Source organism: Branchiostoma belcheri, unplaced genomic scaffold, assembly GCF_001625305.1.
Source record: "Branchiostoma belcheri isolate BF01 breed outbred unplaced genomic scaffold, Haploidv18h27 scaffold45, whole genome shotgun sequence".
Lineage (NCBI taxonomy): Eukaryota > Metazoa > Chordata > Leptocardii > Amphioxiformes > Branchiostomatidae > Branchiostoma > Branchiostoma belcheri.
The window spans coordinates 1713209-1731145 of record NW_017804076.1 but is presented as its reverse complement, the minus strand read 5'-3'; the positions used below and the strand labels follow the sequence as shown (position 1 = coordinate 1731145).

The 17937-nt window shown below is 38.9% G+C and overlaps 1 protein-coding gene across 1 annotated transcript; it reads left to right on the top strand.

Annotated features, from left to right (window-relative positions):
* Positions 1–514: 514 nt before the first annotated feature.
* On the top strand, positions 515–12169 carry LOC109478666 (G-protein coupled receptor 54-like). Its single transcript, XM_019780331.1, has 7 exons — positions 515–534; positions 3374–3623; positions 6553–6688; positions 8196–8446; positions 9222–9356; positions 10788–10937; positions 12053–12169. Exons 1-7 carry the CDS (start codon positions 515–517, stop codon positions 12167–12169), a joined length of 1059 nt encoding a protein of 352 aa, XP_019635890.1.
* Positions 12170–17937: the final 5768 nt, after the last annotated feature.

The following is a 17937-nucleotide window of genomic DNA, read 5'->3' as shown; positions in this document are numbered from 1 at the left end:
ATGGAGAAATTAGCAGTGACACGGCTGAATCCTTTACCCTAACTGAATGGATTAATTAATGAATTGGTGGATAAAGGTATGATTATAGGAATTAATTAATTTGTGGAAAAAATTCACATTGTTTTATGCACAATCATGATGTCTTATAGAGTAGATTAAATGCTATATTAACCGGTATGAACATTTTGAACCATAAAAAAATGAACAATGGAATCAAAATCCTTTACCACGACCGAGTGAATTGATGACTGAATTGATAGATAAAGGAATATTATCATAGGAATTAATAAATTAATAATTAATATGTGGAAAAAATCACATTGTTTTATGCACAATCATAAGGTCTTATAGTGCAGATTTAAGGCCATGGTATACGGATTCGTATGGACATTTTGAACCATAAAGAAATTAACCATGGCATCAGAAGCCATATGTATTAATATTTGTAATATGTGAAAAGCTCAATGCACATCATGACGCCTATAGGTAACATAACACGCACAGGAAATATTGTATGACATCAGGTGCACCAATATAATGCAGCTTCCTTCACATTGTGATCACATCATGATTTTTCAATTAGCTTTATTTTTCCCATCTTAATTACTGGCATCATAATCACAATCAAGTTGATTGTATGCATTGCCTTCGGAAAGAATTTGCAGATATAAACTAATTATTATGATTGCTATCATGAATTAAGTCATTTGAATAAATGCATGAATAGATGAGATGCTTGGGTGAATGACACTAAAAGAAGATTCAAAAGTATGTGGTACAGAAATCAAGAGAACAGATGTACAGATTTTGTACAGAGCATGTCATTTGATAAAAGCATTTTTTTACGTTTAATGCCTGCTCTTTACATATATTTAATATCTAATCTGTAAAGCGTAATATATATTAGATAGATAGATAGATAGATAGATAGATAGATAAATAAATAAATGAATAAGAATATGAATTATAATATGATTTATCATACTATTTAATAAAAAAGCCTATAGTCGCCAGGCCTAAAAAACGGAGACTTCGAAAAATATAAAGAAAAAGTTTGAAAACTTTTCCGATGAATGTCTTTCATTAAGTAACAAATAACTTTTCTACTTTGTATTCCACCATTAAGGATGGAAATGATCGATTGTTAATACAGAAGAGGCTAAATTTGCTTTAAAGGCATAAAATAACAGCATTCATAAAGTAACGTTGATTGGCCCCAATGCACAGATACATAACCAAACCTCAAATAATTGCACACTACCTATACATTATTGGCACCTGTGCTGACCTTAGTTAGTTGAACTCTTACAACAGTTTGCAACTGGATTTCTAATATGCACAGCGTAGGTGTGGTAAAATACATCGCTAAAACTTCGCTCATTAGATTTACACAACTTTCATCAAACCTGCCAAACCAAAATGATGTATTCGTCGATTTGTGGCCCTTAAATCTTTTTTGCCTTTCACTAAAGGACAGTACTCTTCAATTCCTACTGAGCATGACGCGTTAGATCAGCAGTTGTCCTTCATTACTTGGAAGAGGTTGCTTGCGAGGCATTTGGCAAGTTGCCAGTCATACGGCATTAATATAGTCCACTGAGAGAGGGATTCTATCTCAATACATGATTGTATTTTCCTCGTTACGTCAACTGTAAAGGGCACTTCCGGTATGTAATTACATGGTTGAAGTTTAAATTTGTTTGTATCGCGTTTTGAGCTTTATCCCAAGGTTGTTGACAATCCAATGCAACTGTCATTGCTGCCGTAATTGGTCCCTTTGGTAATATATGAATATAAAATGTTTTGTTGGCATCACATGAATGTCACACCTTGTCGAAACGTAAGCAAACCAAGGTAAACACTGTAAATCAGCTAGGCTATTTTGTTTCCATCATATCACAAATGTTTTGACATTGGATTACCATTGATGATTGAAGGCAGCAAGAGTGTGTATATTGAGTATTGCTGGCGACAAAACTTTGAGAACTAGGTGACGTGTATGGAAAGTAAAGTCCCTGTCATACATCTGAATTTAGCATCCCGAACATTGGCTGCCAACCAACCCCACCCCCAACAATGCTTAGGAGTATGCCAGGAGCAAGTAAGCTCGGCTGTGGTTGGTCATGGATCAGCAGTAAGGCCGGCTGTGGTTGGTTGGTTGGTTGGTTGTTCAAGAAGTTCGGCTTATTCTACAGCTGCAACAGCTTAATCTCCAAACTGATCCTCCGGTGGCAATACAACATCCATTGGCCAGAGGAGTGTCCATTATATGGCACTAGGCTAATGGACAGTCCTCTGCAAAATGGATACTGTATTGCCACCGTTGGTCTACCTGGGGTATATAATAGTAACAGCAAAAACGTTCCAAATGTTTCAAACATTCGGGTGTGGGTGGAAAGTTTACCCACGGGTGGCTGGTGATTGGCTGATGCTCGGGATTTGATTTGATTGGTACAGAAAGGTAGGCGTGGCATAAATCTGGTCAGACTGCTCCCGAACTTCAGCCAGACTTGGTTGAATGGCTGGTGTTATGCTTAGGTCACATTTCCAAACCGGGGCCCGGCCGGGCTGTTTGTATGAACGAAAAATTAACAATTCATGTCAGAATATACAGAAATAGTGCCCATGATTGTTATTAACAACTTTTCTGTGTTTTCTTGTCTTTTATATCGTACTTTTCGTTCCCAAAAGCTGCCCGGCCGGGCCCCGTGTGTGAATTGTGACCTCAGCATTAGGGTCATGGTCAGAGGAAGGTCCTGAATGTGTGGCAGAAGTTATTTAGACATCACTCAGTATCTCAGTGTTAAAGGTATGTCAAGTATACCATGGGGACCCATTAGGCGATACGGTTAATCAGTAACATGGTAAACTTATAGCTTCCTGTCAACTCATAATATGAGATGTTCACAATCTTAATTGTCAATCTAAGGCTTATGCTGGACTTAGGTGTTTGTGTATTAAGACCAACAAAATAGGTGAAATGGTTAACATCTGTAATTCAGAATGTGGTTTTGCGATGGCCTGGTAGGATATAAATGCTTCTCATACTCAGCGAGGCCTTAGAAACAAGTTTCAATCTTCGAAACCGGTATTAGTTTCTGCCGGTAAAGCAACGGCGGTCCTTTCAAAGAAAACCCCTCATTGACTCCATTCTTTCATGATTGCGTATTGGACCGTTTGATGGTGTAATATGCATGAAACTACAAACGCGCCGTGCGTAGGTTGTTAAGATTAGTCTGGGGCAGGTACAAGAAAAAAACAAATAGTTCTGTCGAGATCTGAAAAAGGGCTACAAAATGTCTGTAGAAATCCTGGATAGGCTGGTAAACATCACTGGAAACGTCACCAGTTTTCTTGATGTACCTACAACGACAGAGGCTTACGTAGCGCCGACTTTGTACTCCATTATTTTCGTGGTCGGGGTTGTCGGCAACTCGCTGGTGATCTACATCGTGGCCCGCTTCAGCGAGATGAGAACCGTTACCAACTATTACATCGTCAACCTGGCCGTCACGGACCTGGCCTTCCTGGTGTGCTGTATACCCTTCACCGCTGCCAACTACACTCTGCCGTCATGGATCTTCGGAGAAGCTCTGTGCAAGATCGTTAACTACCTAAAACAAGTGAGTCAGTCGGTAACGATTTACAGACATCACGTAGGCACATACCCAATGATATTTTTGTATATTTACCTTCACAGAAGGAAAATGTCTTGTTTTGCTCAGTTTCTTCTTCTCCAAACAAATACAGTCTCGGTACCGATTTACATACATCAACTGACATCACGTAGGCACCTACCCACTGATATTTTTGTATGTTTACCATTGCCCAAACAGAAATCTGCTTACAGAATAGACGTAACTACCCAACTCACATGAGACAATACCAAAGTCAGCAACAACATTGTGTTACTTTACCTTGCAGGTGGATTTGTATAGAATATTTTTTGGCTATTAAAATGTTAGAACCATGTAGAATGTTTTTTATGGATAAAGATTGAGCCCCACTGAGCAAAAATAGGTCTCAAGTACATATACATGTTTACATATGTATTATTTCATTTCATTGCTAAGCACAAGTCACAACAATATTAATAAAAACAAAAACATGTTTACAGACACGAAGGGACATCTAGAATGTACTATAAATTTAGGCTTCCTTTTGCTTCCTGGTAATGATATGAATTTGTATGCAGGTTTGTTTAAAGCCGGTTTATTAACTAATCGTTGGTTACTCCTTGTTTTTCACTATAGATAAACGCCTTGTTAGATCATTTGAATTAAAAGGAACGATTTTTTTCAAAGGATACAACGAATGAATATCTGGATTTTGGTACAGCCCGCATTCATGAGTATGCATTTCATCTTCAAGAGTTTTTTTGCTTCTCAGAAACGACCGCCCACTCAATTCTGGAAGTCTGCCAACTACCGGTCTTATAATTGGACGGGTACATTAATGCATTAATGCACCACCCGTGCTTCCCCTAACTTCACAAAACCACGTCAATTTACACACTCGCAAAGTCGCGGGAGATCTCGTTACTTCATATCAGTGTCGTGTTAGAATGTATAATATCACTCTTCATTTCAAGCCGCCAATTTTCTTTAACGGTAACTTTTTGACCTGTACAGCAACTATTCCTCTAACTTTCTTTTTAATGAGACAGAGTCGACATACGAAGTTGAAATTAGCTATACTTTAGTGTTTGAACAAAGATTATAGCAGTATACATATATTCTTCTATCACTTCTTCAACGGTAACTTTCTCAACCCGTACAACTGTTTTTCTAACTTTCTTTTTGATGAGATGAGTATATGGCAAAGGTCGACATACAAAGTAGAAATAAGCTGTACTTTAAAGCTATTTGTAACGTTATATAAGTAAGTGCTCATACATATACCATTTTTTCAAGATAGAGATAAAACAGTCTACTTGTATTATCTACAAGTTCTGAAATTATGATTGATCCCAACATAAAACCCAAACTTTCATTGGTGGATACTAATGTTTTTTTCATACTTTTCTTGCAGCAAAACAGGTCTTGCGTCGTATTTGTTGGTGCAATATTTAACTCTATGACTATAAACATGTAATTATTTTAGGAATGCAGCTGCGGACATGCAGAAATAATCCTCCGCCGTTATCAAATATTACACATACCACAGCCACACTTTCATCATCTGTTAATCTCAATATTTAATCTACGTGATTATAAGCTTTAGCAGGGAAAAATAACTTGTTATGACTAGGAGAGGAAATATCTATATCAAAGTTCTTAGCCTACTTTGAAAAACAAAGTGTTTCCTGTTGTTCTAGTGAACACTCTATCAACTAGAACTGTTATTTCTTTCAAATTCTTTCGAAAAATTGTGGTAGACAATGTTCTGAATGAAAATGGTTATGGCTATTTGTGCACAAAGTATAAGAATATACAAAGGGAAAGAGTAAGACCATGGAACAAGAACAAGAATAATGGTAATAAAAATCACATGAGCCTACTTTGATAAACAAATTGTTTTCTTGTTGTTCCAATGCTTACTCCATCAGTTAAATCTGCTTCTTCAAAATCATTTCTCCAAATTAATATTGCGGTAGCCAACGATCTGAATGAATATAGATATTTCTAGTTGTGTGCAAAGGTTACCAATATGCAAAGGGATAATGTAATAAAACGAGAATAATGATAGTAAAAAATCACAGACCGTCACTAGATACATGTTTATGCACCCTTGTGTGTGGGCAGGCATTCTAGGATAGCCTGCAATCTTACCTAAGTTGTTAAATTTAGGTCTGCTCCCAAAAACGCTCCCAGCTAACATCGTTGGCTGGACTTCAAGCAAGAAGTTTGGGACGTATGCCATTAATTTTCACTTAACGGCATCCTTTGGGGCGGTACTGTGGAACACACTACGACACCATCTAAAAACAGCCAGAACCCTAACATCCTTCAAACAATTGTATGTAACTGACAATCATTGATATGCAAATTCAATCCTGATTTTAATCCTGATTTTCATTGTATTATGTTCTACCTTGTTTCTACATTATATGATGTTAAGGTTACAAAATTGTTTCTCTTATGTTGTTTAAGTTACTTTATTATCTCTTTCCTTTGTTAATCTTGAGTTCGTTTTATTAAAGGGTTTTGTTTGGGGTTTTCCCCCCAGGAACCTTTGAAAATCGCCATCAGGCGACATGTGTTCTCCTGGATAAATAAATAAACAAACAAACAAACAAGCAAACAACCAAACAAACAAACAAACAAACAAACAAGATGGTTTATCTTTTTTAAAACCATTTTCAATTGAAAGGGCTCGCAGTTACTATACCTACAGAGACTTTACCTACAGAAACTTTACTGACTTTGAAGATTTAAACTTTTATTTCTAAAAACTTTTACATTACACATATATCGATGTTATCCATTAGAACGGCAAACCCCTTGGGTCATATAGGTCAGTTAAAAAGGATTCTTAACGTTCATGTAATATGTAGCATCCTGCCTTTATTGTTGACCGAGCAGCTTGATGTAACGTTGCCTTGTTTCTCAGGTCGCGGCCCAGGCGACTTGTCTGACCCTAGCGGTCCTGAGTGTGGACCGGTACTGCGCTATCGTACACCCGCTCGCTTCTCTGAAGTTCCGCAGGACCCGCTTCGCATTGGTCGCCAGCGTGTGTACGTGGGCAGGTAGGAATGATGTGTAACTTTATGACTTCTTCTGACCTTATGAAGAACGGACCGGAATATGGACTATGAGTACGGATTATAATCTCCAAGCAGATTTCTTTCGGTGGCAAGACAGAATCTATTAGCCAGAGAAGGTCGGTGGCCGGCTGATGCATACTGCCTTGCCACCGAAAGGAATCTGCTTGGAGATTACAGATTATGACTTTGTGTGTTTATTTGTCCTCAAAGTTTGTACATTCGCACATATGTTTGTTTTGTCCTGTAAGTACTTTCTGTTCGTTTTGCCATATTGTTTGTTTATTTGTTGTATTATTTGTATGTTTTAAATGTGTTCTGTTTCCAGGGCCCCACTGCAAAGCAGTGTTTAATCACTGAGTGGGCTAGCCTGGCTAAACAGAAATAGATAAATGAATATTGCGGGGTAGTGGCGTAACGGCAGAGTGTTCGGCTGAGAACCAAGAGATCATAGGTTCGAATCCTGTTATGTCACCGATCTTGTGTACGTAGCTTCAGTTAGGGACGTCTCTTTTGGATGGGACGTTGAATGAAGGTACTGTGTTTGGGGAGAGAGCCACACCCCACTCACGTTAAAGAACCCACCACACCTATCGAAAAGAATATGGGGTTCTTCTTGGTGTGAGTGGTTCAAACCTTACAGTATAATTGATGCACCCGGGGTCGTATTCAGGTCACCTAAGTTAGCGCCATATGGCCCAGACCCTTGTGATTCAGTCCCACCAAATGTAAGCTTTTCACAATTCAGCCCTTGGCTACAAGGAGAGTGTAGCTGGTCTACCGGTTTCTATGAAATGATAATGATAACTAAAGGTAGACTATAGCTACATGCTTATCGTCACGTATGCTTTATCTACGGGCCTATATAATCCACTGAAAATTCTGCAATTATTGTTGCTGTGAAGAAAGTTTATATCATTCAAACTTAGTGCTGTATCAGGGCCGTATCGAATATCATATCAATTGGCAGACTGCCGTATATTGAGGAAAAAGCCATTGGATTAGACTTTTGAGCCTGAGAACTCAGATATCAAATATTAGCTTTTTTTTGTTATGTAAGATATTCGTTTTATCGCTCAATATACTCGATAGCTTAAGCTTTGAGTCGGAAGTAGAAACTTTAACATTTAGAAACTTTAGAAAACTAAGTACATCCAACTCTGAAACTTATATTAACTTAAATTATATCTCAGTCCATACCATAGGATGAAATATATTGTTTTCCCTCATCTAAAAGAGACGGTGGACGATATAAACTCCCTGGCACTTTTGATCAATTGTTTACGTCACGTATCAGCAAAGTCTCGCGTGAATAAGGTCACGTGTCTGTAACCGTAACTCTCGCGAGATTACGTTTTGAAGCGATTGGTCATTAATTATCCTGATAAAGGAGACAGCTTTCGCTGAAAATTTGATCTCTGTATGATATGTGTGTTGGAATAAGTTTCAATGTTTTACTTTGTTTTCCCTCATTTTATCTTGTTATTCACAGCTTCTTTCCTGCTGGCTATACCCGTGGCGATCTACTACCGACTGGTCAGCTTCAACTTCCACGGCATGCGGACGTACTGCCGCCCGGTGTGGCCCTCAGTGGTCTGGGAGCAAGGCTACATGATCTACACCGTCCTCATCACGTACGCCATCCCGATGACCGTCTGCTCCGTAGCCTGCTTCTGCATCGCCAAGCAACTGCGGAACCGCTTTAGGGAGAACCAGACAGGGCCGCTAGCATCTATCATGCAGGTACATCAACGTAGAAGGCCATTTCCAAGGATTAGCAACGCCTTAAGGTTAAGACCTTAAAAGGGTTTAATGCCTCAGTGGAAAGGTGTAGGCTAGGAATGCGTAGAGAATTTCAAAGAAGAGTTGGTACCCATATTTTTATCTATACCTATTCTTTGACCATCTTTCTTCCGTTTTCTAAGCTATGAGCAATTTGAATGCCTCTAGAAGGGCATAAATAACATTCACAGTGGCTAAGTGAGTACAAATGGTAAGATGAATAGGTCTGCATGTGTGGGCGTCTGAATTTCCGAGAGGAAGTCAGGTTTAACTAGAAAATGGTCTGGCAGCAATCTATTTATATTTTATTCCGAACCATAGTATGGATGAAATATATTGTTTTTCCTTTTGTTTCCTCTCATCATTCTGTCACTTGGTAAATTAAGCACTGTATGGGAGTTTCCAGAATATTTTGCACTGAAAAGCACTGTATGAGGGTTCTTAAAACACTTTATTTCAAAAAGCACTACATGGGGTTTTAGGAAAATTTGTTACCGAAAAGCACTGTAAGGCTCTGTTGAGAGTATTTTACTGGAAAGCAATATATGAGGGTATCGGGAATAGTTGTTACTAAAATCACTGTATGGGTATTGGGTACATTTGGGTCTTGAACACTTGATACTGTGTAAAATTGAGGAGGGAGGAATATGGAATGAAATATGCTGCATTTGCTTCCGAGTAAATGTCGGTATGTCTAGTATGATATAGTTTTTGTTTTTCCTTCTTTTCTTTGTAGACCAGACGCGTCATATCCATGGTAGTGGGCGTGGTCATCCTCTTCGGAATCTGCTGGCTACCGAATCACGCGCTGAATCTGTGGCGAACAATCTACATCCGCAACAAGATACCAGCTTCTGTCTACTGGGCTAAGGTTCCAAAATTTTTATTTCACTTTTTTCATTGTTTTCAGCTGTTCTCACCTTTTTTCATTGTTTCCAGCTGTTTATGATTATTGCAGTCTAACTTGGACAAGTGGTTCTTTTTATACAAAAGCATGGCGATAAGATAAGAAAACAAGAAAACGGAAGCAAAATTGTCACCAATTTTCCAACAGACTACCCCATTGACTAAATGGCTTGGTTTTATATTTGCGCAAATTCCATATTCCATGGTTTCAAAATCGATGGCAAACTGGCCGATACCATCGTTTTCCAGCATTTGCTCATTTTTCAGCTACTTGGTACAATTTACAGCTTGGTAGAAAACGTTTTTTGAGGACAGATATAGACAAAAATTCATGCGCGTACGATGTCATCCATATAATCAAATCAACCTGGCCTTACGATCATAAATAACAGGGCCCAACACACCAGACCTAACTTGTCTGACGTTCTGTGGATGCGTTTTGTGAGGATTACCGGGGATCAGGACGCCTCTTCCTGGATTTGCCATCTTTTCAAATAAAGTCTGAACACTATCTTCTTTTCATCAAATTGTGAAGAGTCGCTTGGTCATGGGTAGATTGTAAGATATGACCGTTTTCCAGGAAAAACGACACACCAGGAAGTCTTGTACGGCCTTGGTCGGCGCCGGCGAGTCTTGCTCCCCCGGCAACAGGAAACAACTTGTTGATTATGTCTGGATTTATCTTGAGTTAAATCTTCTTGCTAATAATCAAGTAAAGACCTGTAAAGCGACCTGTATTCGTCTTTATGTTTGTCGTTAATATAGTTTTCTGAGCGCCCCCCTCCCACCCTACGCGTGTATTGTTGGTGACGAGAATTCGATTTGGAATTCATGTTGAGTCCCTACCTTTTCTGTCTTTGAAACGTGACACAGCCACACTGCCTGCTAGCTAGTGTATAAGGAATAATAAACACAGCCCACTGTATGGTTTCGTATGTCTCAGGCTGTAAAACACTTATAACTGGACATGTTTTTCTATTGTGTGGTCATTATTGGTAGACATGAGATGACTGAATATATCTTTCTTTGTTCTACCTTTTTACTGTTTGTCCAAGTGGATTATTCTAAATAGTATGTCATGTTCGACATCATACAATTTACAATCAAATATAAAATGTTTAACTAGAAAGGTAACATTTGCAAAGCAAATGCATAATGTTTACCTTCGCACATGGTCTGCTCTGTTAATACTTACTCAAATACATTCATGTATATGGTCAGACAGAAGAATAAATCCCTCCTACTGATAAAATTGCAACATGATGTAACCCAACACCAGTTACCATGGTGACAGTCAGGTCAGAGGTCACTGTTTGGAGAAGAAGAAGAAAAGTAGCAAAAAGTATATGTTCCTTCGGTAAACGTAATAAAACAGATACTGATGTTTCCTGCACAGATGTTCGCCCTGTTCCTGAGCTATGCCAACTCCGCCATCAACCCGTTTGTCTACACACTCCTTGGGGAGAACTACCGGAAGTGCCTGAGAAAGACCGGATGCTGCTGTCGTCATGGCAACCAGAAGCGGGACGGAACGCTCACCCTGAAGGTAGGGTACCGGTGCCTTGTGTAGATGTGTGTAGCACGTCATCATTACATGTGTAAAACGCCATCAGTTTACGAAGACAGCATATTGCCGACGTAACCAGCACATGTCTTTTCTTCTTATAGACTGGATTTTATTGGATTCTAGAATATGTCTACCTAATGATGTGTGTAATGATGAAGAAAAATATCGGTTTCCTGTAACTGTTGTAAAAATTATGAATTCATTGTACGTTAGTAAACGCATTGTAGATACTGTTCCCTTTTGCGTTTGGGAACGCATCTATTACAGTGACGCCTTAGCTGCGCAATGTGAACCAGTCAGAATCGCCCTGAGGAAGGTGACAGACGGTCACCGAAACGTCGGCTGAATAAACCTCTTGGTTGTGTAAAAGAAAAAAAAATAGTCTCTTTATTCAGTAATTATGTTGATGTACATGTAGTATTTTTGGGTTCAAACGGGTTTGAGGGTTATAAGGTGTACTCAGTAATAATGGTCTGCCGACTGTACCGCGCCGTTGCACCGCTAGATGGCGCTACGTACCGTACCGCACGCTGAAGTGTGAAGGCGGCATCAAGTACAACCAAGGACTATAGAACTTCCTTGGTACAACCTAGTAAAATCGTCGACAGGTACCGGTGAAAACATTTAACGTGTGCGCCAGAGCTGTGTTAAACTGTGATTTTCCCAACCTGATGAATCTAATTATAAAGATTTATCATTTATCAAACAGTTCAGCACCAAGGACAGATACAAGATATTTATCTGTGTTGGTAAAATCCACAGTTTATACTTTGTTCCAACGCAAAAAAGGTTAGAAACTCCATCAATTTTCAGTCAAACACGTCAACCTTTGTAAGATGAGTGATCCACTGGGCTGACATTCCGGAAGCCGGAAGCGTGTGGTGACGTCATGAGTGAATTAAAACTGGCGGGAAGACGGAATCTCCCTCCGCGTTTTCCCGCCACTTTTGATGCGCCCTGACGTCATCACGCTTCCGGCTTCCAAAGAGTCAGCGAGTGGGTGGACGCAAGTTGACGAGATCGACCGAAAATCCATGCCATCATGGTGTGTTTTATTTGCCGTCTTGCTGAAGACTATATGTTTTGTGCCCCAGACATGCAGGAGATCCGGACCAGGCCGCTCCGACATACCGGCTATCAAAATCACCCTGGCAACGGACCCGGACGCGTGTGGACCCGACAAGGAAGCTGGGGATGCGTCTGAAGTGTGAAGGACAAGACCAAACTGCCTTAACTTTGTGGATAAAATTCTGACCATCTTGAAAGTTCATCAGTGTTCGTAGTTACATGTTTAAAGGTATAACTTTTGTTTTGACACAAATGCTAGGGTTCTTTCTCACCTAGAGCGTTCGACAAGTCACTCTGGTCTTCTTCAATAGACTTACCCAGTGAGAGATTGCCACGTGGCTTCTCTGATGTGTGACATCAAGGAATTTCTGAGATGTCATTGGCCTAGAAAATCGTATTGTATGATTATTGTATGTTTTCTCAATCGTTCACCTTACCCTGATGATGCACTGAGTTAAAGAAAGTATATTAGACAAAAAATGATTTCCATTTCCAAACTTCAGAGAAAAAAAAACATTCATATTGTTTGTAATACTAGTAACTTTACATTGCTTGTACAATACATTGCATAGTGGCGCAACAGTCCAGAAGCGCCACCATTCATAATCTACGGGAATAGCAACGGGCACTGCTGGGCATACTTAACGATATCTTGGCATAGGCGTGAAGGCAAACCTGTAGTTCAGTAACATTCCAGTTAAGTAGTAGGATACATATTGTATAGACATTTCAGGTTACTAAAGATGTTACAGGTATGCATTTAGATGTCACCAGCTCTAAGGGAATCCAATGCAATTTCAGGACATACGCAGCAAAACTGGGTTTTCAAAGACAATATTTGGGTCTTTCTTTTAATGTAGTAAGTTGAATCAATCTTATCCCATAGCATACTGATATCTGTGAGGCAAAAATACGATGTCGTTGACGGAAACTGTTGTTTGTTTTACATGTTAGGCTGGTTCTAGCTATTTACCCCAAAAGTATACGCAGCACTTCGATTGTTTTGGGGCTATTTCAAACGCTTTACGACAAGAAAGTGCTAAGAAATGGCAGTAAATGTCAAATATATCAGACTTATTTTATCATACAGAATATCTTTTCGTTTTGCCGTTCTGAGATTGCATTGTATGCCTTTAAAGCTAACCAAATAGTAGTAGGTTGTAAGTTTTCCAATGTTATACTGTTGTTACCATCGTTTGCAAGCATTATGTATATTTTCGAATAGTATGTACAGCAAAGTTACATGTAAATCTTCGTGGAATTGAGTATATAGAAAGAATAATATTATAATATGCTGAAGTTAACATTTACCAATAGTACATCTATGTATAAGTCTTAAATCTCCATACGGTTTGCAGCATCGATATCTTGTATTTTGTAGTTATAGAATATTGCACTTGCATTTTATAACTATTTATCTGTTATATGTTTGGAGAAAGAACAAATTTCAAACGTCAGAACACGTATTACAAATGACAACAAAGTCTATACTGTTATCTACTACAAGAAAACTGAAGAAAATTACAAAACAGATACTTTCTGTGATATATACATACATTTTTAGATTATACTGTATATACATCATAGATACAATTATTCACGTTTACCTTCAGATTAGTATTTCATAGAACATCGAACTCGACTCCGATATCTTGTGTCATTAAACTCAATGTATGCACACACACGGTTCCAATACTGATTACTAATTAGCACAACAAAAACATGCCACGATGGTCTCTATGATTAGTGTTTTCTTTTTCAATTACACATTGGCACAACTGATAGGAACTGAAGTAGTAATAAATGTGTGTACATCATAAATGACTTAACTAGGTCACTCGCTCATACAGAGTAGCCTGGTATCCAAACCTATTATATTCCTTTTGCGAAGAATAAAAAGGCCTTGTTCACATGGAGACGCCTGAACCGCGATTCGCGTAAATCGCACTCCTCACATCTGGGGTACGTGCCACGCGTTCCTTTTAAACCGTGCCCGAGCACGATTCGCCTAAGCTACATTCATTGTTGTGTGATAAAACAGGCGCATTCAATGCGATTTGGATCGTTCAGATGGGGCCACTTGAATCCGGCTTCGGTAGAATCTGGATCGAAATCAGTTACACCGTTTCCGTGTGAACAAGACCAAAGACTCGATAGCTGTAATAGGTTTGTATACCAGGCCACGTACAGAGAGGCTTACATGTAATTAACGGGTGGACGTGATGACATTCTGTAGAGATTACTGTGTGTGGAAAGGTAGAGCCGAAACATGGTATAGACGTTTTCAGGTCACCGACAATAACTACAAGGACGGACGTTATATACAGAATGTACAGGTTAAATATAGGTTCTATGTCAATCCTTCTAAACCTGGCAATTACATCGAACCGTGAACACCACCTTTACATAACGGACATCGGTTAAGCTCTGCAATTTTTTCAACAAAAACCAGGAGTCCAGTTCTTTTTGCATAACCTGCTGATACAGACACAGATGGGGCTTAGGCCATGTTGAGTTGACTATATGGATGACATCCACGCGAGCATAAATTTTCGCCCGTTCCAGAAAAAACGTTTTCGACCATACTGTAAATCGTTTTGCTCAAAATGAGAAAATATACGCCCTAGCTTAAAAAAGAAATATTGGAAAAAAATTCTAATTTTGTAGAATGCCAAAACCAATTCCAAGAAATGAAACTTAAGAGTTTGTAATTGTCATGCTCCATGTTCTTAGTCATTTCTTCAACCTTCTTGACCACGTAGATTTCATATTGAAGGCAACTTTTTGCCAAACTTTTTTTATTCACACGCTCGTATCAGTTTTTGTGTTCCCAGAGAATGTCATCGGTATAATCAAATCAACATAGCCTGATCTTTGGCCTACATGTACGTACACATGTCGATCACTTGTAAAGTATGAAGTTTAGGACATGTATATCATATATGATATCTCGTTGTTCAAAATTGATACAGCGTGGACAAAGACAGTGTCTAGATAGAAAAGTTGGTCCTGATATGGCAAAGGTAAAGTGTACAATCTGACCAGACGTCAACCCCATTAAACTAAATGCCAACAAAATGTCAACCTAAAAGACCAAACGGATATCCCCAATATCTACGCGTCAAAGTGACGGTATAGATGCCACAGTTAAAGGTATCCAATGCAGTTTTTAGGGCTTGGAAACCCGATTTCAAGAACAATATTCTAGTCATTTATTTACATACTGAGTTGCAACCATACTATCCCAATGTATATTGACCGTCATGGAGCAAAAATTCCCAAAATTCTGACGGAAAATGGTTACTGGAAGGGCGCTGGGCTGATTTTTAGGGTACAACCCAGAAAATAAAAGACTCATCTTGGGGCTTTTTTATGTAGTTTTAATTGCCAAAAGTCTGAAATGCTGACTCAAATGTGCTAATGTGAAGCAGTATGTGTCAATATCACAAAGATTGCCTTATTCAGAATATTTCCAGTTTTGCTGCCCTGTAATCACACTTGATGACTTTAAGATCCAGAGCAGACGTAAACTAACGTATGGGTTGCACATGTTTTTATCGAAATCAGCAATTCTCCTTAACAGGTCAATATAGAAGATGGACCAGTTAATCCTCATGGGAAGGACGAAATGTCAGAAAAGATCATGAAACGCATTACGATAACGATTAAGTACAGGTCAGACTAGAAGGTATCTATTCTCTTGACGGATGACCTTTGGTGAGTTTTGACACTTCAATCAGCAGTACCGAAAAGGTACATGTAAGGCTGGGTTGGCTTGATTATATGGATGACATCCTCTGGGAATCAAAACACTTATGCGAGCGTGCGAATAAAAAGTTAAGCAAAAACGCTGCCATGCCGTGGTCATGAATTTACCTGAACCTGAATTGCAGTCAGGAGCCAGAAGGCGGATAGCCCTTAGTAGCTCCTATGGTCATCTTCTTCCGTATGTACTCGTCGATACTGCTGAAGGTTGAAGATATGAATAAACATACTGAGTATGGTATGGCGAATGATGGACATTTTCATTTCTTCACATTTAAAAAAAAATTCTTTGGAAATGGTTTTTGGCATTCTGGTACATTAGGATCGTTTTGCAATATTTTTTTTTTTGCAATTAACGGCATGCATTTGCTCATTTTGTGGCTGCTGTGTACGAATCACAATATGGTAAAAAAAAACTTTTTTTAAATCATGCGCGCGTGGATGTCATCCATATAATCAAATCGACATGGCCTTTGTACATAGACCAACTCGGCAAACTGGAACAACGTGTTTCTAAGGTAATCCACATTTAGGCCACAGGAGACTGTCCACTAAATGGATAATCCTATCTGTGTGTTGAGTCGATCGAAAAGGATCAATAGAAATTCTATTTTCATGTATTTTCCATCGTTGTCTGTCCTGGAGCCTTTAGGAAGTAACCAAATTCACATATTAGGGACTACATGTTAGAAAATAGTTGAGACTCTATTGTTGCCGCTGATATATATATTCTGTACGTAGGTTGACTTTTTTTACACATGTATTTAGCTTTGTGACAAACAAAATTTAGATGAAGGAAAAACATCAGTTTGGCCAGAACACTGAAATAGACCATCTAAACTTTACAAATCTCCTCACACACGACGATCTAACAAACCTTCGAAGTGGCCAGGACTTTCATGAGCGTTATGACCAAAAAATTGAGATGAAGGGAAAAAAATCAGGTCGCCTAAAACACAAGAATAAATCGTGTAAACTTTACAAATCTCCTCACACACAACGATCTAACAAACCTTCGAAGTGGCCAGGACTTTCATGAGCGTTATGACAAAAAATTGAGATGAAGGAAAAAAATCAGGTCGCCTAGAACACTAAAATAAACCATCTAAACAAAATAGATAAACCATCATTACAAATCTCCTCACACACGACGATCTAACAAACCTTTGAAGTTCTCAGGACTTTCATGTACGTCCCTTGCAGAGCTTTCATCAGAAATTCACGTGGTACACCACGGGCAAGCTTTCTTTGAAGACATCGTGGGAGAGACCTAGATAGATAGCTCGCAATCATCAGTCCTTCATACAGGAGTGAAGATTCAGTTTCCCAATTAACCCAGGAAGTTCTCTACTTATCCTTAATGCTGTCGCTTTGTGATAGTCCTGGGGTCACATGTAATTGATGGTTTTTAAAGAATTAAATCAGATCAAATTCAATTTAGAGTAGTTTCCATTTCCAGTGATAAATTAATTCTGTTTTATCTTCGGTGAATGGCGGAACCACCTATTTTGTGAGGAATGTCGGACGACTCGGACCATTACCAACTCGGCCCAGACAACTCGGCCCATCTCCCTGGTCGACTCGGCCCAATACCGTCCGAGTCGTCCTGATTAATTTTGTGACTGCTTGTCAGTTTTTTGTCATTATACTATTTATAAATTTACAATTCATTTCATTTACATTCATACAACTCCTAGCATTGTCCTCTCTACACATCGTATATGGAGCTGATTTGAAAATGCCTTCCTCGCTGCTGAATTATAGTTTTGATAGTTGTTGTCTATAAATATGGCTTGTAATTCTGGTGTTGTAAAATGTAGTCTCTAAATTTGGTTTACGTAGAGATTGGTATATAGGTTTGGGATTTAGAGCTGTGCATGTAACTGCCAACCAATGCCTCAGAGGTATGGTTAGTGTTTTTTTATTCTTGCTTAGATGAAGTTGCTTGGTTTATGTGCAACCATATTCCAGTTACTTGTCTGTCTTAGTATTTCAGAAGTTCTTGAACTTCGAACAGTACCGTCGTGAACTTTCTGACAGAACTGTCTAAGTCAGGCTTTCACTGATATATGAACATTAGAGCTTTCAGTAGCAGACTGAAATTTGATTGTTTCAATTTTTAGGATAGCACAAGCTTTCTCGTTAG

Excerpts from the sequence above, each read along its gene's own strand:
- LOC109478666 (XM_019780331.1), top strand. The coding sequence starts at position 515 with ATGACATCAGGTGCACCAAT. Across the intron at positions 6,689-8,195 it reads CAGCGTGTGTACGTGGGCAG|CTTCTTTCCTGCTGGCTATA; the intron begins GTAGGAATGATG and ends TGTTATTCACAG. Across the intron at positions 9,357-10,787 it reads CTTCTGTCTACTGGGCTAAG|ATGTTCGCCCTGTTCCTGAG; the intron begins GTTCCAAAATTT and ends TTTCCTGCACAG.